Consider the following 22,826-nt stretch of genomic DNA (forward strand, 5'->3'; position numbering starts at 1 on the left):
ATATATTCAATATGGTAAGAATGCTAAGTATAGAAATGAAGATGACGCGACAATTAATAAACCCTCCGGATAACTCGAGAACTCCTCCTATCCATCTTCTGCACTACTGTATACGCAAGAAAGGCATCTTACGGACCCTCGTTATATACAAGTACGGGTCTAATTTCACTAGTTCTAGCTGGTGGTTCAAATTATAAGTATTGTCTTCGCTTGTTGGAATTTATAAAATTACATATTAAACTGTATTTTCAAAGAGGAACTCTCTCTGTCTTCAACATACCCTGACTTTGCGGTCTAACATTTGGCCATTGAAAATGATGCAAATAAATAATTACGTGTATGTGTGAAAAAAAATCGAAATCAAGACCTAATTACTTCACCAACAAATGTTGAGTTTGAATAAGTAGTGTATTGATAACCAATACCTATCTGTCCTCAGAGAAATTACGAATTATATTACTTTTAGGGCTACACGAGGAGGATAGGAGGCTGATGAAACCGATGTACGTACCTTGCGTGGGCTAGCTAATTTGGGAGACATGTGGAGATTTTATGTTTTTAGTTCTCAGACATTCCTCAGATGTTTACAGAAAAAAAAAAAAAAACAGCATGTAGGGACAGAACCTAGCTTACCCTAAGTCCTGGGCATTTCTAGCCACTAGACCCTACACCTGCTTATCGTCCCCTTCGATCCATGATGTCTATGGGAAACTCCAAAGTTGGATTCGAAGACCTCTCTAACCCTACCTTCCTCTCATCAAAGAACTAAGAATTTAAGCTTCAGACATTTTTTCATTCTTTTTCGATTTTATTAATCTTTTATAAAACTCCAATGGAATGGTATTATGTTTCACAATTTATATAATGTGCATATATCAATGTTCACAACTTATATAATATGTAGATAATAACAAGAAAAGGAAAAATATAATAGGTTTTTTTTTCCAACCTTAGTTAGTCAAAGAACAGAAAATTATCAAATTTTATTTTGGGTTAGTAAAACTTAATGCTAAATAAGAACTGGATGGACGCAATAAATAGAGCTGAGTTTTCTTGAAACATGTAGATTGAGTTAATTTTACAGAAATTTGATTAAACTTAATGTTAAGCTTAATTTTTTCCAAATTGATATAACAATTCTTTTTGCCTACAACTAGATAGCTCTTTTCACTTCTACGATTTAGGCGACTTTCTTAAAAAAAAAAGCAGAGTTGCCAAAGTTTAATATCGCGATCATCAGTATGAAGATGCCAATATAAAGACGATAAATTCTGATGTACAATATGAGTCAAAAATGTAATTATTGATAAGAGCGATTTTAATGATTATTTCATCCGACATAAAAACGCGAATTACGCGGAAGATCACTTTTGCATTTGTTGCGTTTTTAAAAACGAACTTAGATAAAGTTGAGTAAACTTAGAAAGAAATTTTTATCATTTACATAAGAATAAGTGTACGGACAAGCAATCTCATAGCATTCATATTATGTGGTGGTTAAACACGGTGACAATGCGATCAAGTTGCTGTGACAAAATATATTTTATTTTATTTTATTCAAGATTTCGCGCCGTTCAACGAAGAGCTTTAAAATTTAATGTTCGCAAAGTAGGAACAGTTCTTAGCGCCGCTCTTTTTACAAAAATATTGCCACATAGTCTATGCTTTAGACAACATCAACAATGTGATTGCAGTAATTATATATATATGTATATTATAAATGTCTATTGGGTTACATATAATCCCCGGGTTTCTTTTTTCTTATTTCTTCTATTACTCACTTCTGGAAAGTTATTCAAGTATACCAATTATTGTGAAAAGCATTAACAGGTTCACCAACGTTGCTTTCTTTCTCTTTCATCTGCTTTCACAACCATAATAAATAATTATTTACTCGACTTGATAACTCTTGTGTTTTTATTTCATCTTTTTGTTTATGTAGCGCGCTCTATGTTTGGTATATTAAATTCTTAGTGATAACTTTCTTTAGGAGAATGCGAATGGCTCGAATTGTTTGTTCAAGCATTATCCTAAAAATACCTTTAATAATAGTACAGGCTTTATTTGCAAATTTTTGTTTACTCTGTTGAACTGGCTTTGGCTTTCTTCTTCCTATCATGTTACTAGCATTGCACATATATGTAGAAAATTGTTACACTTAAATTGATTAAATGGCATTAAGCAAAGTTTGAGGCGAAAAAAAAGTTTTTAATGTTTGTACAATTGTTAGTTAATAATACCGAACCGATTTCCAGTTCACGCTTAGACATCGCAAACAAATCTTCATGTTCTAGTAATGAGAGATAGTACATACACACCTATATACATCACAAATCAGCAAGTGGAAGATTTCTAATCATAAGAGCGAAGAAAGAAACTCAAGAGCTCAACACTTGGGCCCTGTTCTTCCTTGCTTTTCTGAGTAATTCTTTCAAAAACTTTTTGTAAGAACAGGGCAAAGTAAATAAACAATGCTTTCAATTTGATAAACGATTGTGCGAGAAACTTTGTAGAAAGGAAAATGAAAAAAGTAAACCAAAATAAATAACAATTTGAAACTAAAAATGAAGACAAGAAGAACATAATGTTATATAAATAAGTCCAAAGTTTTCAAGTTTTTTAATTTTAAACGAAATTTATTGTAATGTAATGTAAAGAAAATGTAAGCCAAGCCAAACAAAATAAGACAATCAAGTCGCTTAAGAAAGAATTTTTGTATTTATATGTACAAGTAGCTATTACGACGCGAGATGCGTTTACAAAATTAAAAATAAACTGATTTATGAACAATTTTTTGATCATGGAATGAATATTGTTTTATTTTTCGAGTAAAATCATCTGATGAATTTAATTAAGGTAAGTATCTTCCTAATAGTATCTTGTATTTAGTTTCATATTTTTTTTTTTTTTTTTTTTTTTTTTAATTTCAATGATTCCCTACATATTTGACAATGTTATGAAAGAAGGAGAACTTCATAGACCTCGAAAGCCGTATTATTGCAAGCATTTCGAAAAGATAGGATATAAATATAGTATAAGCACAAAAATAAGGCATCGTAGATGAAGAAAATTTTTCAAACACACAGCCAAAGAAGTCAAGGTTGAGGTATAGTGCAAGGATTGCAGATTAAAGGAGAAACAATATTTCTTTAAAAAGGGCTTTTTCCAAAATACCACCCGGCCCTAATTTTCATTCCATTACTTTTAAATTTTCTCAATTACATCTTCAAAATAAAGCTCTTCATTTGTGGAGTTGGAATTAAATTTGGTACCTTCTGATTTTCGAATTCCAAATCAACGCAATTTTTGTTTTTTTTTTTAATAAATTTTTCGAAACGCGGCACAATACAATCTTGGGTACATTTTGAATTGTATATTCGAGCAAGTTTTGGCTTTCTGTTTCGGTTGCGTGGTATAATCAGCCTGTAACGATGAGGAAATGCAAGACGAAGCAATAATGTACATTTCCGTTCTATACTTAAAAAAAAATCTGAAAAAAAAAAAATGAATAGACGTTTTGATTAGGCTCCTTTTTGATCGTGAACCTTATTTCACGGCGCGGCAACACCACGAGTGAACTGTTGTATTCGAATCTAGGTTATGACCTAGATTCGAATATGATGTCAATCGATTCAAGCCTGTCTGGCTGTATGAAGCTTGTCCATATAAATTTGTGTTTAATATACAGGACACAAATTTTCAAGGCCTTTTGATAAAATTTTGTGCATTACCCAGCGTTTTGGTTGAAATTCAATGATTTAAACTGTAGGATTTCCTCGGGCAAGGTAAAAGAAAATTTTGTGAGTCATTTGCCACAAAATTTGATTGGATATTGGAATAAGAGTAAGACGGAAAAGATCGACAATTAAATTTCCCTTTCTTCGCCTTATACAATTATTAGTTTATACTCTTGGTAACATACTAAGAATTATAAATTGTTCCGATGCAAATGTCCACTTTTTATGAGTACCTCTCCTTATATAAAAAATAAACTAATAAAATAAAATAAACTTACGTGTAGTCTAAATTTTATTATTATCAAGATATTACATATCAAATCTTTTTGGCCATATAAAGACTTAATTTTCAGGAAAATCCTCGTATAACATGAGGTCAAAAATGTAGTTAATGTAGATCTGCAATTATTAGCATTATTATTCGGCGACCTTTGTAGGGATAATTTTGGTTGATTTACTTAATTGCAAAGGAAAAAGAAAAGCTGTATATATTGTTCAACATCCTGCCGGATTAAAGAAATTTCCTATGCATTTTTAGGGCTATACATGAAAGTGTAACGACTGATCGTTTCTCATAGGGCGACTCTCATTAAAAATTCGGCTTTATCGAATACGAGAATGAGAGAAGAATAAATACGGCAAGATCAAATTTCTTTGATTGACTTTCCGTTTTGTTTCGAACCGCATTTACCATGCTATGCACTGACCGCAGTAATTGAACGAAATTTTAAATCAATGAAAAATTTTAATTTCTGAGCATGTTTGCTTTTATTTTGTAAAGGAATTCTTAAAATGTTCATAAAAAATAATCGTAAGAAGAAGGAAAGAGAAGAGGTTTTTAAGCGAGACCTTTGCGGTCATCAAAGTTATTTCAATATACTTAGACTTTGTTATGAGCAAGAGTGCGATAATTTTAATCACTTCTTCGAATATTTAAAAGAAAATATGAAAGACATTTGCGCTTTCTGTAGCATTCTAATCTAATAACACAAGAGCATTACGAGTTGGACCACAAAAGCGAATTCATTTTTAAATCCCATAACAAATGAAGTCTCTCTGTGACAAAAAAAAATTTCCCAATAACTATACGATATGTACGCGATCTTATAGTCCATAACAACGCTACTGAAATTGTTTCTTGCGAATAAGTAGACTAAGCGTTTGAAACTTTAATTGTAAGTAATAGACTGAAAGTAAGAAGGGACATAGGGTGAATGTAGCAAAACTCATTTTCTTTTAGATTGAAGACCGCAAATATTTTGTTGCGTATTTAAGTATGTCGACATCGCTATTGCGTTCCCTTTTTGCTATATAAAAGTCACATCGTTAGCAGAATAAAAATATTTGTAAGAAAAATGCTTACAATGTTTAAAATGTTTTATGAAGATTTTGGCGGCTTTGTGTTAAAAATGTACAACTCTCTCTGTATATTTTAATCTCTCACTCTACTGAATTAAATTGAAACGAGACAATTATGATAATCATATTCCGGATTCGGATATTTCGGATTTTTCCGCTAGACGTTAGTGCGCCCATTTGTAGATAATAACCTTCTTCTTGTGACGGAACAATGCCAAGACATTTATAAAAGCGAAAGAAAGTTTAGTGTACGCGTACAAAGACGTTTTTGAACCCGCAGTTCTATTTTATTCGGTTTGATTTAATTCTTAATCGGTTTTTTGTTTCTTTGTAATATTAAGATTTGGATTTTGGATTCGAAATACATTTATTAGTTGCTATCTTTGTTTACAAATCATATATAAATTCGAGAGACAATTCTGATTTATCGTATTTTAATTTTTCAAGCGTTGGAGTTACCAATTCCGCCAAGGTGGAGCGCGCAGAGTCCATGATATACGGATAGACTTCACCATGGCTAGAGGAATTCCTTTAACGCGTCGATAAACTTTTGAATCTGTTGCCATAATTTCGAGGCGGGTACCGGATCCATTCCTAATAAATCGTTCATTCTCTTAGGTACGTCACAACCATCGATTAAAATAATCCTTATAACTTCTATCCGAACATCGTGAGTAGCGCTGCTCGTAGAGAAGCGATTTGATTTGTGGCTAAATGGAACATCCCGAAAATTCTTCTTCGTTCAAAAAAAGTCAACCAATAACACAAACACTCGAAACAAGGTGATGAGCATGTAGCAAGTTAATAGCAAGCAATCTAGAAATCGAGGGAATCATATCTCAACGTCTTCGACAAAATGGAATCACTATTCACTCCCGACAGTTCAGTGGCAATCATTTCGTTCTTTTTAAATGGTTTGACAACCATTGGTGTGACAACGTTCAAAGTTTCTACGACTTCTTTAATGGTTTGGGACCTACATTTCGTTAAATATTTCCCGCAGATTTTTCTTTTCACAATTTTAGCCTGTTTGTTAGTTTCTTGCAATGGCCCAATCAATCTTGTGCTTCTACGCTTCCCGCAAACATTGTCCTCATTCTTCGAATTTGCAAATATATTGGCGTATGCCAATGAATGAGCGCGCGCCCAATTTTCTATATTGACATAAATTCGTTACAATGGTGCATCAAGCGACAACTTAATGCGAAATGAAATTAATTGGGCGATGATAAAAGCGAATTCAAGCATTCAATGTTATGACAAAGTATCTGTAAAGGTAGTATTTTTGTTTTTTATTTGCTCTTAAGAGGTCATCCAGAGGCCTGCCAGTCTCTTGATTGTGTTTTTACGGTGTAAACATAAAATTTATATTGTGCCCTTCAATCGAAGAAACAAATATACATACAATTTAAATGTTAAAAAGGTTTAAAGGTTTCTTATGTCTACGCCAGTGACCTTTGCTGCAGTATAAACCCCAAAGACCTTTTCCAACGACCTAAGCTCGTCCGTGCGTATATGCGCTTGCGTAGCAATCATAAAGACATCTGTTGCAAACCTTTGAAAAACGTAAGCATATATAGCATAAGCTAAAAACATCTCTGTTTTTGAAAGCAAAAGGATTAGCAATTCTTTAAGGGATAAAAGCACTCCAGGAAGAAAATATGCTGAGGAAGTTTTTCAAGGTACATTCAAGTAATAAAAAAGGGATTATAGTCGAAAAGAAAATGTGTAAAGTATAGTTGGAAGCAATCATATAATTCAGAGGGAAATCATTTTAGATGTAAAAAAAAAAAAAAAAAATTGTTATGTTATAGAAGGTAATTGAAAGTAGAAATAAAAAAATGCATAAACTTTGAACGTGCTTCGGATAAATTTAAAAATCTGGTACAAAGGATTTCTTTTTTTTAATGAAAAGTGACACGTAGTCGAGGGAGAGACTTTGGGAAACTTATCACATACAAAGTATTTTATTGCTATAAGGCAGATGTGATCAAATAAACTCTGCTCTCCACGACAATGTAGAGTGTATGTTAGGCTTTCTTCTAAGCTTTACCAATTTATCTATGATTTTTATGTGGACAACGTTAAGTGTACGAATAAATTCCTTCCGCTGAACTGATTGCTTCATAAAATGTACTTAACGTGTTCAATTTTCCCGAAATTTCAGATATTGATGTTTACAAGGTGTCGTTCCGTGTATGCGAAAGTTCAAAAAGGCGACCGTTATCTATGAAACCGCACTGCAAAAATGCAGCTTAAGTTACGAAAATAATTAAGTTAACTTTGAATGAAAATGGAATAAGCTACGAAACATTTAGAAAGTGGTTTGCGAGATCTCGAGTGAAAAACTGTACCCCCGAAAACGATGAAAATCTGTATAAGCCCGTCCGTCTCAAGCAAAAGCAATCCAGGAAATAGGTTTTAGCTCAGAAGCTGAACAGTTTTAATGCATCCCCCATATTCTTCAGACATGGCGCCTTCCGATTAATGCTTATTTAGATTGATGCAGTCATATTTAGTAGGTCAGTGATTCATAGAAGTTGAAGATGTGCGAAAACGGGTCGATTGTTGTTTTCACTCCCAAACTGCAAGTTTGCTCTGCGAGGGCATCCATAAACTGCCCGGTAAATGACAAAAGACCATCGATAATGATTGTGCATAGCTCGCTTGTTAGGCTTTACAACAAGTATATTTGAAATGCGGTTGAATTTTATTTTAAAAAATGCATGAATTTATTTGTACACCTATCAATTCGTGGGCCCTGTTTTGCCTTTTATCACTTTCCGAACATTCTTTTGTTGATAATGAAAGGTTGTAGCACTTTTCACATAGGTTTAACTTTTTTAGGGTTTTTTTATTTATTTTATAAATCACTATTTTTTTGATGAAGTTTCGAGTTTTTTAAAAGCTTTCGTTTTTGCAAATGTTTTGAAAAAATATTTTTGAAATTTTTTGCACAAGTTTTTCAAAAGATATTAAGAAACACATATGTTACGATGAAAAGGTGTAAAAGGCAACTATTTATAGCATTTACATATTGTATATATATTTATATACATATATATTTTATATATATATATAAAATGTGTATATATATATATATTATATATATTACATATATATAATTCAATTAACCGTTTACATTTTTAGCAAATGTACTAAGGACAAGAAGACCGATTTTCATTCAAGCGCGCTCTTGAAAGTTTTCAATAACGTAACTGCTTCATGCAATCCCGGCGGCATTCTTCATAAGTATGGAAGTTATTCTTCGTTGCACCGCAGCCAGAGTAATAAAAACTCGTACATTTGCCTGAACTGTCGTCATAGGCGTAACGTAACATCCTGCCACGGCAGGGGCCTGAAGTTCTCGGCTGATGACAGGCTGAAAAATGAATTGAATTACTAACTAAGAGTCATCTATAAAAAGTAAACGATATTTACTTACCTGCAGGTTGAACGGTTTGATTTTTTTTTGCTTCTACATTGGGTAGGGATAGAGCGATCATCAACGATGATATGATTATAATGGAAAATATTTTGAAAAATGATTTATACATTTTTTGACTAGTTTTAAACCTTAACCTTAAAAGCCTGTCTTTCAGCCGTCACTCATGCACTTGGGATCTATTTCACAATAAGCGACTTGTAGTCTCTTTTTTCTCTCTTTTATCTTTTTAATTAAAATGCAATTAGTTGTTATAACTAATAAATAGTATCGTTTTTCCTATTATTGCAATTGTTCTTTGTGTTTTTTAACTTAAAAGGAAGATAAGATCACATATTGTTTAACTTTCGTTGCAAATGCATTGAAGTTGAACAACAAAATTTATCATAATTTTCAACGAAACTATTTTTCATTAACTAATTTTGAAATTTCAAACTCGAATAACAAAAAAATATAAATTTGTGACAGTAAGCTTATATCGATAAAATGCAGAGCTTCCCAAAGAAAGAAAAAAAAAATATGCAATATTTAAAATGCCAGGAAATTGTATAAAAATCACGTTTACCTACTTATATCTATGCAATGCTTTTTGCTAGCAAAACATTTGCTTACCATTGAATACGATAAGATAAAGAAAACAGCGAGCATTGAGTAAGATAATGTTATAGTATAGCTTAAGAAATCTAGCATTTTGTTTATTTCATACATATACACACATATAAATTTAAACATATCAGCATATTTTTTGAAAAAAAAAAAAAAAATTAATTTCTATAATAAAGAACACAATAACAACCTAAAGAAGCACATTTTTATAAAATAATAAAAATTAAAATTCAATAATTGTCTCCGAAAAAGGTTATTTAAATTGAACGAGAAAACTGTATGTATTCGTTGTAAAAAGAGGAAGAATTTTCAAATCCGACTATTATTATCATATGTACTGTTACTATCACTTGTAAGAACATTTGCAAAGTCTTGTTTTTCAACAGTGTAGGTATAAAGAAGGGGGGAAATAAGTCCCATTATACGTAGGGTTAAGCAGAAGATAAAAAAAGGCACATGAATAAATTAATTACTTTATTAACCCTTTGCGGCTCTACTTTCTTGCTTCCTGGTTAAAACTAATAAAATTTACGGTAAAGCTTTGCAGGACAACATATCCTAAGAAGAAAAAGAAAAAAAAAGAAAAAAATTAATTGGAATTTGATACGAATCAAACATAACTGTATACGTGTATTAGAATACCATTCTCCAAAAGTTTATATAATGAGAAGACATTACTCCATTACGTTGAAACATATTCGGCTGGCATTCGTTCGCAGCATTTCATTTGAGGTCTGGCGCATCATTAATACTGCGGCACTCCTTATTCTGACAGAAAAAATTCCAACTTATCAGATTGAACACCTAGCGTAATAAAGCTAAGAACTCAACAATAAAAATAATTGCTCTGTCCCTGGCTGCGGAAAAGCATAATTCTCAGTAGGGTAAACCTAAGTGAACAATAGCTGAACGCGAGTGGTGATTAAAGTTATCGGCCCGAATACCCGCCCGTTTATTATCAATGTTTGAAGCGGTAGTAACGTAAATCAGACACACTTTCACACAACTAATCGATCGTTAATTACTCAAGTTGTCGCAGAATAGGACTCTAAAAAGTGCGCTCGGTTAAAGCATTATTTACGTAAGTACAAGTTTTTCCTGAAACTTGTGCCATCCAGAACTTTTTCCAACATAATATAAATAAATACAAGCAGGAGATGGATGCCGGAAAGTCATATTTACTAAGCGCAGCAAGTTGGTGAACTGAGCCGAAATATGTACATAAAATGTTTTTTCGTAGCCTTCACCGCCTGTGCTGTAGGGTACAATAACGTAAGTACTTGAGATATACGCGTCTTTTAGTATAGCGATTGATTCAGAATCGATCAAAGTTGGTCTGCCCGGTCTGACTTGTTTTCTTGTATTCAACTTAGGGACTGCAGTTTCGAAAATATTTTAATGAAATTTGGAGTTTTGACCCAAGGACGAACGCTATTGAAAATGGTTCCTATTGGACTATTTTTTCGACCACTTTCCATAGAAGGCCTTATTCTGAAAAGTCTAGAGCGCTAAAGGCTATTTGATCGTGGGCCACTATAATGTTTTCAGTTGCCTTTATTTTGGTGTAATTTTTATAGGTATAGGTTTTTGAGCAAAATACATGTACTAAAATTCTGCTTTTCTTCTTAATTTTCATGTCCAGCTTTCGTTAAATATGTCTTCGAATTTTAAGCGCAAAACGACGAATATTAGTACACTGTGAAATACAGTGGAGAAATTATATAAAAATTAGGTTATGTTTGCAGTAAATAAATTTAATTGAAATAAAATAGTATATTCTTCAAAACAATGTTCACTTCATTACAGGAGTAAGATTAATTCTTTTCTTTGTTGCCTTATAGATTAAAAACACGACCGCAAAAGGTCAAATGATGACAAGGATTGGTTATTTTGTTTTTCTTTTTGGGTTTTTTAAGGTCACATGAGGTTATTAATATAAATATATAAAAAGAAAAATACCTAAACCGTTGCATAACAAAAAGGTCGTAGTTATGTCTCTAATTTCAAAAAATTTTTTTTCTTAAATCTCTTAATACAAAATAGTTTCATTTTTATGAAAAACTTAACATTGGCTTACTTGGAAGTGTTACTTATTAAAGATTGTTGTGAAATTTAATCTTCTTCTCTTCTCTTTTTTTTTTTTTTTTTGCCTCTTTCGAAAAAGCCTAATAAATTCTTTTTTGATATGGTTTCAGCTGTGCTGTTTGCTTTTGATATTTGTATCCTTTCGTTCTCTTCTTTTTCGTTTCTTTCTTTTATTGTATGTAATATTGCACCTTTTCTATTTGTATGCATGGAAGACTTCGGGCTTTTTCAACGATCTAAAGTAAGTAAATTATGGCTTCTTCTTACTTAAGCTGGATAATATTAAGCTTTTACTTTTTCAGAAGTCCTTATCCCAACCGGTTACATCGTCGGGCGGCGGTCCCTCGGGATCAGGTGGATAATCATCGAAATTGGTAGTGTCGGTAACGCTTTTCACTGTCGGTTTAATCGGCGGCTCTAAAGACCGATTTTGCAATCCCCACCAGTAAAAGCCATCAAACCATCTATATATAGATTCAGATTGATTTTTATCTAAATTTTATAATTAATTTTTTCCATGCACTTACTTGTGCTTTTGTATTTCACTTATGCCACCCCGCTGATAACCTAAGCGTTCCGCTGGGTTGTCGCGACATAATTTCTTAATTAAATTTCGTGCATTACTGGTAATGTTACGAGGGAACTCTATGGCATCAATACCTTTTAATATAATATTATAGGTACGCATAGGATCAGAACCTGTAAACGGTGGTGTACCTAAGATGATAAAAACAAAATGTTAAGTTCTGGAGAGACTAAAGTACTAGTGGAATCTTTTTTTTTTATTAGGATCAGAAAGAAAAACTCTCTCTCTCTCTCTCTCTCTCTCCCGTTTTTCTAATATCTTGCACAACTTGTGGCATAGGAGTGTAATAAATTTGTGCGAATGCATGTAACCTTCGGAAGGAGTTCCGACAGACCCAGTTTTTATTATATCGATCAAGTCAGGATCATTTTCTAAGCTTGTCTGTCCGTCTACGCGTCTTGGTTTCTTGCGTCCAATGTACAATTCGTAATTTTCGCGATATTTTGATGAAAGGAGGAACATCGACATGTTTTGGGCCAAGGGCAAATTTTATTAAAAATGGTTCGCATCGGATCACTCTCCTTATAACAGCTTATCTTGAAAAGTTATATGAATAATTGTATTTAGGGAAGTGGTGTAGAGTGCTTAAGAGTATGCCTTGTCTGACAATAGCGTGTTTATTTGCTTTTCATTTATTTTACAGATGCATAGAACAGTACTTTTTAACTCATAAGTAACATGATCTCTCCTCCGTCTTAATTTAGACAATGTCTTATCGCTTTTCATTTAAGCGTCGTGTTGTGAGCACTTGACGCGTTTTCGGAGGACTTGTAGGGAATATTTTATACTTTCTTTTGTATGTTATGGTATTACTTAAAGGAAATGAATCAACTTTATTGAATCAACTGAACTGACTACTACACCGTATCCTATTGCCTTATTTTCATCAAGATATTTTTTCCGTTACTTATCGTGGTTTATATATCGCAAAACTTACCCGTCAACAATTCGAACATTAAAACACCTAATGACCAATAATCGGCACTTATGTCATGACCGCGATTTAAGATAACTTCCGGGGCCACGTATTCTGGGGTACCGCAAAAAGTCCATGTTTTACGGCCAGATTGCAGTTTTTTGGCAAAACCAAAGTCTACCAATTTCACATAACCCTTGTCATCTAATAACAGATTCTCCGGTTTCAAATCGCGATAGATGATATTGCGTGAATGCAGGTAATCAAAGGCCTCTACCACACAAGCCGTATAAAAACGAGTAGTGCTATCATCAAAGTTGCCCTTATCTCTTAATATAGTCCATAGTTCGCCGCCTAAACAGCTTTCCATTAACATGTATAAATATTTCTTATCCTTAAAAGTTTTAAAAAGTTTGACTATAAATTGACAATTGGCTTCGCCCATAATCTCTTTTTCGGACATAATGTGCTGCTGCTGGCGGGTCTCAACAATTTGAGCTTTCTTCATTTGTTTCAAAGCGAATGAACGCGAATTGTCACCCAAAATTTGAACCAATTCCACACGACCGAAGCCCCCAACACCCAAAGTGGCTATGACACGTAAATCAGTAAGAGAAACCTCACGGAATTCTTCATTGATCCTGTTCAAAAGCAAAAGCGAACGAATAATTATTAAAAAAAAAAAAGAAAAAAAGTAAACATCAGTATTACTAAGACCTACTTTCGTCTTTCCAGTGTACCCTCATCATCATAGCGATGTTTGATTTCATCTAAATTCGATATTAACTGATTAAAAGTTTCACGATCGATCACTAAACAGGTAACACCCTCTGGAGAATCACATATTATATTAGCTGTACGTAAATCATCACTGAAAGTATAGAAATTATTTGTAATTTTATAGCATCGTTATAACTTCACTAATTGAGTCGCTTACCCTTGCAAAGCTTTTTCGCCAAAGAAATCACCTTTAGATAGAGTGCGTATGAATTTCTCCTCTTGCGTGTTAGGCAACTTTATTGTAACACGTACCTTCCCTTTCGATATAATGAAGAACGTATCACCTCGGGCTCCTTGGCGTACAATGTAGTCTCCTTGTTGATAGTGTGTCTCTTCTAAAACATCCGAAATTTTTATAAGAGTATCTTCCTGGAGATTTTTAAATATGGGTACGCTGTCGAAAAACAAATAATAAGAAATTAAAAAAGAAAAAAATTATATAATACCAGAATAATGAGCTTGAAATCAGACTGTAGAAGATAGATAGGAAAGCAAGTAAAAGACAATTTCAAGTAATTCAAAATTAACGCATACCGTAAAATCTCTCAAGCAGGCTGCGGTACAGACGAAAAAGAAAACAAATGAGAAGAGCAAAATTTTCCAAGAGCATAAATTTAAGAGACATATTAATATTGACAATATTTTTTTTATATCCTACACCACTTATCGTACAAGTGTATATTATGTTTGTGCAGATGTATGCAAGACGAAGACGGACGTCAGACAGATTGACACATGGAATGACAAGCTTCGATCGATCAATCAAATGAATTATTTTTGAATCGATCGAAGCATGTGTGGCCGTCTGTCTGTCCGTCTGTCTTGTTTTCAATTTTTGTGTTCAATTCAATAAAACTTTTGCCACAAGGACGAATGCTATTGAAAATGGTTTGAATCGGACCACTTTTTATTTCCCTTACGACATGTTATCCTAAAAAGCAGTCGTATCATTAAGTCGATTCAGCAAAGTTATGTAGTGGATGGTAAACAACTACAGCGATATTACTTGTCGCCGTAATGTGCCGAGTTACATTAGTTATAAAGTGAAGACAAAAACTTAAACACTATTCAAGTGACCGCCCTGCTAAACATCTAATCAGCCTTCCTACAGGCCTAATCAGGTCAACTGCCAACGTATATCAACGAGACACGTACCCACTAGGCTGCGATCACAACTTCCCTAACTCTTGTCCTTTCTTCGTGATATTAATATAAAAGGTTTCGATTACAAAATTGTGATTGAAAAATTTTGTAAAGGCACATTATCAATCTACATATTTATTGCGTAAGAAAAATCAGGGGAGAAGGAAATATTTTGCAAAACTGTATAAATTCAAAAAATAAATATATGTTATTTTATTAACGACACATAGGTGTCAGAGATCCCAGACAGTACGTCTTAAACATATGTCATTATACGCCCATCGATATTGTCTCTCAATATCATAGAAATTAAAAAATCGCCACTTCAAAGGTGACGCCAAAATTGCCTACTAAAGCTCTCACTCTTTAAATCAATTAATTTGAAAAAAACAAAACTGAAAGTTTCGATACGTGTTCATCATAGCTAACTTGAAAGTCAACGGGACCGACTGGGAGATAAAAACGAACAAAGTAAAATAAACAGGAGATAATGGATTACGTAAGTTCGCCACCTAAAACAGAAATACGGATTTGTCAAGTGCGTGAGGAACTACATATCAGGAAATGTATATCATAGAGATCTTATAACGTCGAGCAATGAACGTAGTGCTTAGAAACGTCAAATGGACAATTTCACAATTGATGAAAAGTGAAGACGTTGAGTACCCATATGTACAGTGATGATATGTGTCCAATTATCCAACACATAGAATTGTGCAAGCTTCCAGAGCTAAACGTCTATCTCCTTAAGTGACTCGTAAGAGATGATTGCTCTTTGTTGAGGTTAAGTACGATTTTTGTAATTTTTAGTTGAAAACGGCTGAAGATTTTAGTTAAAAGGTATCAGGACAGACAGAAAAGTATATTCAAGACCAAAATGTCGAAATGACTTTCGACGTGAACTTTTCGTTTTTTACCGCATTAGTTCAATATTCCAGCTCAATAGTCTTCGTAATATTATGATGCGACGTTTGGAAAAATAGAAGCAGGATAACAAAATGGTTAATCTAATCGCTTTAATAAAGTTAAATATTTTATCTCCAAGTACTTTCAAGATGTCCACAGAACTACACACTTCGAAAACGAAAAAATAATACTTGCAAATATTGCAAGTATTATAAGTATAGGATTTAGTCCATAATTATAAATAGGACAAGTACATTTCTTAAGAGTAGAACTACCGAGTGCGTCGTTTTGATCCTTTTCAATTCTCGATCTTCAAAAAAAAGGTTATAAAGCATGAGACTTTAGCGAGTTTTAAATATCCGTAATTTTTCATTGCATGGTACCACATACACCTATTCCTCTCAAAAGGGATCATTGTGATTCGCTATTCCTGTCGAGTTGCCACAATCGAAAAAAAGAAGATAAATGATGAAAAATGTGAGGTTAAAAATTGGGCCTAATCTGTCTATATGCACGGTCGCAATATAGAAAAAGCTAAGACAAGCTCAGGAAAAGTCAACATCTTTTTCATGTCTTCATCCAAAACTATCGATCCGGCGAAGGTGTTTCTGAAAACTTGTAACCCAAATATCACTGTGGCAAGTCGACAAAGATAGGGAATGCATTTTTCTTTTGGTAAAAACATCGGTAGGTCTAATGTTAAGAATTCAGTAGTGTGTCACAATTAATTTTTTTTATCTTAATTTTCTTGGCTTTGATCGAATATAAAGAAGGAATGAGGTTTTACGATTAACAGACTCTGAAACTAAGGAAAGATTTTTCACAATTTTTCGTAAGCTTATATATATTATAAGCTTTGTATTTGTAATATTTTTTTCCCCTTTTCTAGAAAAGTGAAAAAAATATTCAAATTTTTGTATTAAGTAAATTTCTTCTCTTAGATGTGTGTACATATGTATATATTCTGTTCATGATACATAACATCTTGCTTGTTCAATAATTCAATCAGTCAATGAACTTTTTTCTTTCCTGAAGATGACAAGGTTCGCTCGTCAATATATAGCCTTTTTTCTTCTTCTTCTTATTTTATCCGGTAATTGTGGTTTAGTTATAGACTTAAAGACTGAAGGTAAGAGAGTATATCAAAGTGTGTAGATAGTGACGTGTGTTGTTTGAATGTACAAATCGTACAAATAAAGGCGGAGAGAAAGTTTCATTCATTTGTCTGTTGTCTGTTGTAAAAATATGACGGATATATGTTAGAAAACATACCACAACTTCGTGACCATCAACCGCGAAACATTAAAACTTGGTTGCGGTGATGGCGATTTTTTAGGCTTGTTATGAGAAAAAAAAGAAAAAAGAAAAAAAGGAAAAAATAAACGCAAACAGATCTTACTTAGCTAGCTGTGTGGCGGTTTTAAATAAATGATCCGACTGGGCAATGAGCCTATAAGTAGCGTTATGCAGTGATTACCAAATAAACAAAAACTTGTAAATAATTTTAGTAAGAGTATGTTATGATTTTGTTAACACCAACACTAATCCCTACCACTGCAATCAATTTGAATTCCCTCACACTGCCACAAACGACAATAAAGTGGACATGTCTTTCAATTTTTTTTCGCATTTTTGCCGTAACCACTGATTAATTATTTGAATAAGTGATAAATTTTTTAAAAAATAAACAAAGCACTTAACAACTAACCAATAAATCAGTTGTTTTTTTTTTTAATCACGATGCAAATATCTATAGAAATAACAACGCCAGGTATAACTGCTGCTGTCATTGCAGCATTAGGTGATTGAAATGGTAAAAAGCAATTTTGATTTCACTTTTGTAGGTTTTCTTTTGCTTTTTGTCTTCATTTTTATCTACGCATATATATATATATATGTAATATATGTGGACGGACAAATGGATGGATAGCAAAAGTGACGCTTGAAGAGATATTAAGTAGGCTTTTATTATATTTGCGTCCATCATCGCATTATTACATTGGTATTATTTTACACTTTATTGTCGATGATATACATGTATGTATGTGCGCATTTGTATAGCCGTATACGTGATATTTACACAATTGGCTATGTAAGGTTTTTTGGATTTTATGCAGTAAGAAGCATAGCAAACAAACTATTGGGTTTCATCATGATCTGCTACCGAAAATAGTAGTTTATTAATTTTGTCGTGACATTTATAACACTTGGAAATATGCACCGAAGACCTCTTAAATCGCCTCCGAATCATCGCATCATTGTGAAATTCCAAGTCCGATATATAAATGGGCTAATCCAGTTCATACAGGCACAGAGCAAAACCTTAAAGAACATTTGATTATGGCACAGTGATCGGTCACTACTCTTAACAGAAAACAAAGTCTATTGGCTTGCTATGGATATGTTGGTTTCGTACCAAGTTTGGTATTCCGAAGGAATAGTCATAATAAGAAAATCCTCTTACATCAACTTTATTATTATCCCAGAAACTACACAGAAAACTACGTCTTATGACTTGTGATATATCTATGATGTTGCTCAGAATATGGTCATAAGAGAGACTTTAAAGTTTGAAAAATTTATATCCAATAACAACTTGAAAAATTTTTGTCAGTTGCCATTAAGAAAACTTACCTTTTTTAACATTTTTAAAGGCATTCGCGGAACAAGGTTTAAATTAATTGTAGCAAGAAAAAAATTCACTTTTGGTTTAGGCTGAATTTTTTTTTAAAACCTACTATCAGCTTATATGTATAATATGATGTTTGATTGAACGACAATGTTTGGTATATATGTATGTGTCACAATTATTTTATATCATGTTTGTTGTATTAGCGATTTTCTAGCATTTCATAGGTAATTCATCGAATTTAAACTGTATGTATTCCGCGTATACTTAGATCATTTTTGATAAAGTTTGAGAAAACCCTTTAATTGAGTTAATTGTTATATTCTATATAACGGGTATATTAACTTTCTGCGGACGTATACAACATCCAGACGGACTTGAGATAGATCCAGCTTTCGTTATACCGATGGAGTCAGAATGATTGGGTCGGTATAAGCTTGTCTGTTCGTCTTGTGTACAAGGGTATATTAAGTTTGTGTGGATGTATGCAACACCCAAAAAAAAAGTTGAGGTAAACCTTTCTTTCATTATATCGGTGTATTCAGAATCACTTCCTGAATTGATTTAAGCTTACTGATCCGTCTGTCCATATTGTTTATTTGTGTTCAACCTGGAAGAAGACTGGGTTTTGGGCCAAGGCCGAATTCTATTGAAAATGTCTTGCCATATAGTATCTTACTTTGAAAAGTCGTTATATGCAAAACCGTATTAAGCGGGGGTACCTAATGGCACGTTGTGGTCCGTACCTCACTCTAGTGTCTTTACTTTTAGTAAAGAAAAGTTAAAGACAAGTTTGTATAACAAGTTTTGCCAAGTGTTGCCAACTGTTGTCGGTCCCATAGGTCGGTTTAGCTGAGCTTTTGATGTCGCCTCAGGATTCAAAAAAGTTTTTTCATCTAAATTAAGTTTTCAGTTTGTAAGCACAATTTCAAAAAGTTGATCGTAAAAGGTTTTCAATGTGTACTCGACAAACCTTTATGGTGGACATAAAACTTCTCGCCATATTTGTCTTTTGGAATGCTAGCGAACAGCACTTTACAATTACAAGCTCACATACCAACGATATATATGTATCTTGGATTGTCGCAAATTTCGAATACTTAGTGGCTTAAACAGTTATAATGGTGCGAGTGGATGTGTCACTTGGCTTCGTACAAATCTTTTAAGCATTGCCCACTAGTTTCATGCATTCAAGTCGTTTGTTTACAGCAATATTTCGAGATTTCGGTTTTTCGCCGCTTATAGACATATTTGCGGATGATGATTGTCCACATGTTAGAATTGCAAATCTAGAGAACGTGTGTTAAGTTCGCATTTAGAATACGTACGAATGGACGGTCATGCGGACATCAATTGAGAAGCAAGACATAACATATGTATACGAGTTGAGTGATAAATGCCTGTTCACGATCGAATTGTTTCGATAGTTTCGACCATTGCATCTTTATTCTAGAGAACAGTTGAACGATTTTTTTAAAAGCTATCTTCGTAGGCTCGGTTGCCAGCAGTGTCTGACCCGAAGCTGAACCGCGTGGCCGCTGTGTTGCGCAAGTTTTATCGATAGTCAGCAGACCGTCCGTTAAGCTGCTCTCTTCGTTACTGTACTCGCCCAAACTTAACCATCATCAACTCGTCTCTTCTTTTATCCCCATATCGAGTTAACAGAGACTTGTAGATGTAGAATCATTTTCTGAATTAATTCAAACGTCTTTTTGTCTGTCCTTCTATTCATATTTGCCTACTTACGGGTTTTAACACAGGTTTGAGCACTACCGAAAATGGGTTGGATGGCCATGTGTGCCCGTCTGTCCGTCTGTGTGGTGTGTTTTCTTTGCACTCTTCTGGTCGCAAAAATGAAGATACCGATGTTAAATTTGGTAGCAGTGTTGCAAGCCCTTACACGCAGGTTGGTATTAAAAATGGGCCAATTTGGTCAGAATAGAGGCCCGCAGTGAAGCATATACTGAACCCAATTCCGTTTTTCTTAACAAAAATTTGTAGGTTTTTGCTCGTTAATCAGAAATTGTAAACGTTAGAAGGCTAAAATTTTTCCAAAAGTGAGTAAAATCGGACATGCCAACACAAAGTTACAAACGATTAAATTTTATTTTTTTCACTTTTTTAAAGTTTAATGCTATAAAACCAAATATTTAAAACTTATTTGTATATTTCTTAAATGAAGATATATTATCTGTGTAGAAATGGATTAATTCTAAAATGAATATGATAGACACAACGATCTGATTTTTCCTTAATAATACCAGCGATATGGGTACCAAATGAAAGAACTTGGAAAGTAGATTACGAAAAGCATAGCGGTGAGTATGCCAGATTCGGCATCCGCCGAATACAGTTTTCGTACTTGTTTTGAAACATAACTACTCAGGGGATGCTCGCTTCAGGGCGAAGGTTAGAAAGACGTGAGAAAGGGGAATGAGATAGGGATGTGGTGGTCGCAAACCTAGCGGCTATGTGCCCAACTGAGCATTCACTATAGCTACGACCAAAGTAAACTCTAACGCACTGGCATTTGAACCCGCGCATATGGACTTGGTAGTCGCGATTTTTACTTATTCATGCGGATAAAGCTGATCTGAACTTAACTAAGTATACTCTTGGATTGTTCTTTTTTTTTTTTGGAAAAAGAGAGAAAAAATGAATTCGCTAAACTAGCGGAAGCATTGAAGACTTTACCCAGAAGAATGCAATTGCTAGGGGACAGTAAAAAGTTATAAACTTTAACTTTACAGATGAGCAATTTGCGAGTATATGCGTGAGAAGAATATTTTATAGACATTTCATTACGTACCTCTTGAGAAAATCAGTATATTCGGCTTGACGTATGAGCCCCGTACGCATCATAATAGTTTGAAAGCATTGCCGTTCAATCGCCCATAGCTTACATTCGGTGATTGCTGTTATGGTGGCTGTGCGTTGGCAATTGTAAAGTATAGCCAATTCGCCCAGCACTTTCGCCCCAGACAACGTGGAGAGATATTTACCTTCGCGTGACACCTCAACGCGTCCCTCTACAATGAAAGGAAAAAATGAAGAAAAAAAAGATCATAACATTCATGCGTTTGGTTTTAATAACAAATAACACAAAGTATCACAAAGTATTCAGCAAACCGCAAAATTATCATCTTACCATCGTCCTCTTTCGACGCGTTTATGGTATCGATATCTTGATCTTTTAGATTACCGGTGCGACGTTTGCGTGCGTAGGTATGAACAGGTACTATTAAACGCGGTCGTGGTATAGAAAATTGATCACTTAAAGTTTGCGATGCCCGGACGCTGCTTCCACTGGCTACGGATTTGGCTGTCGATGATGCTGACGATGAGCCGCTATCTTGACGGGTATGAGAGGTTTTTGTTTCATTTACATTAAAATTTTCAAAGGGTTCCGTTAAGGAATCAAGACTTTGACTCTTTATTAAATCGGTTTTAATATCTAGCGATTCTTTACGCGTTGCATTTTTGAATGTTTGATTTCGTTGAAGTTTGCCATTAACTGCTGGCAAGGGGGATTTATTAAGAATTTGGGTATTTGGAAATTTAACAGATCTGGAACGATTTACCGGCACTATGGTGCGAGGCTTAGGTACAGGTTGTGCTTGTGAGACTGCATTATCTGCAGTAGATCTTAAACTATCTCTATCACAGTTTGAGCTTTGCAAAGATAGCGTTTTAGGCATGGTAACGTCCGTATTCGCATCTTCTTCTGATATTGATGGCTCATCTTTATAATCATTGGGCGTTTTCGAATTTATAGACGCCTCACTAAGTTGAGATTCCATCTTTGTGTTATACATCATAGTTTGCGAGCGTTTAAGAGAGGGCGGTTTCACGGATATCTGTTGCCTAGGCCTCTGATTACGTCTTTGGACATTGTAGACTGATTGTTTAGCAAGCGCCGAATACTCATCATCATTTTTATTTTCGGGTATAGTGTTATCCCACTCGAAATTATGTCTGGGCCTTCGTAGTCTTAATGTTGAAGGCTTATAGCCATTTAAATCTTTAATAGCATGCACTATGTTAATGTCTTTAGTTTGCTGCTCCAAAGATCTTATTTGCTCCAAAGTCATTTGATATCTACCTAAGGTGGAAACACCGTCCTTTAGGAAGCTGCCGTTCGTTTTTGGGTATTCGATATTCATTTGCGTTGCCGTTAAGGGTGCATTTGTGAAGTGCGTTAGGCGTGGTCGAAAATTTTGTTGAGCCTGATACCAATTAGCCTCATAGAGCTCAACCATGGCATTGTTTCGATCCAAGGAAAGGCTGGCATCTACCGCCTTACCGGGATATCTTTCGATTTTCATATTTAAATAAATTGTTAAAATTTCATATAAAACTTTCAAGTCCTAATTTTCATTATTGATTACGTTCAATAGCGTTCAATAGAGCTGATAAAGTGGAAAAAAAAATATTTGGTTTTTGTTCAGGAACTCTTTGCATAAGTAGCGTTTGTCCGTTAAGTTATAAAAGTTTTCTTTTATTTCTTTTGCTGCGAATTTTTTTTTTTCTCTAATTTATTAACGTATATAACAAGAGTTTTGCGTAATTAAATAAAAAAATATTTATTTTTTCCGCACATTGCATACTAAAAAGCTGATTATGCATCAAAATAT

General features: G+C 33.9%; 2 protein-coding genes across 4 annotated transcripts in view; both read right to left on the bottom strand.

The window, feature by feature from the left end:
* Positions 1-8,211: 8,211 nt before the first annotated feature.
* Positions 8,212-10,571, bottom strand: LOC119633464 (trypsin inhibitor-like). The gene is made up of 2 exons (XM_038027029.1): positions 8,542-10,571; positions 8,212-8,478 (listed from the first exon to the last, which is right to left on the bottom strand). The coding sequence occupies exons 1-2, from the start codon at positions 8,651-8,653 to the stop codon at positions 8,303-8,305; spliced, it is 288 nt and encodes a 95-aa protein (XP_037882957.1). The 5' UTR covers positions 8,654-10,571; the 3' UTR covers positions 8,212-8,302.
* A 707-nt stretch (positions 10,572-11,278) lies between these two features.
* Positions 11,279-22,826, bottom strand: part of LOC119633463 (cGMP-dependent protein kinase, isozyme 2 forms cD4/T1/T3A/T3B) — a 96,727-nt gene continuing 85,179 nt past the window's right edge. For 2 of the 3 annotated variants that reach the window (XM_038027026.1, XM_038027027.1), the window contains exons 4-9: positions 21,002-21,221; positions 13,672-13,908; positions 13,456-13,605; positions 12,756-13,375; positions 11,760-11,949; positions 11,279-11,696 (exon numbers count right to left, since the gene is read on the bottom strand). In XM_038027026.1, the coding sequence (XP_037882954.1) occupies positions 11,531-11,696; positions 11,760-11,949; positions 12,756-13,375; positions 13,456-13,605; positions 13,672-13,908; positions 21,002-21,221 (1,583 nt within the window). In that variant the 3' untranslated portion in view covers positions 11,279-11,530. Of the gene's footprint in view, positions 11,697-11,759; positions 11,950-12,755; positions 13,376-13,455; positions 13,606-13,671; positions 13,909-21,001; positions 21,222-21,340; positions 22,602-22,826 lie in introns of all 3 variants that reach the window. The other variant, XM_038027028.1, reaches the window with a different exon arrangement.

This window comes from Glossina fuscipes, unplaced genomic scaffold (genome assembly GCF_014805625.2).
Source record: "Glossina fuscipes isolate IAEA_lab_2018 unplaced genomic scaffold, Yale_Gfus_2 2, whole genome shotgun sequence".
In the NCBI taxonomy this organism is placed as follows: domain Eukaryota; kingdom Metazoa; phylum Arthropoda; class Insecta; order Diptera; family Glossinidae; genus Glossina; species Glossina fuscipes.

Bases quoted from the DNA above. Each gene is read 5' to 3' on its own strand.
- LOC119633464 (XM_038027029.1), bottom strand. From the start codon at position 8,653: ATGTATAAATCATTTTTCAAAATATTTTCCATTATAATCATATCATCG. The intron at 8,479-8,541 runs GTAAGTAAATAT...TTCATTTTTCAG, and splicing joins TCAAACCGTTCAACCTGCAG to CCTGTCATCAGCCGAGAACT.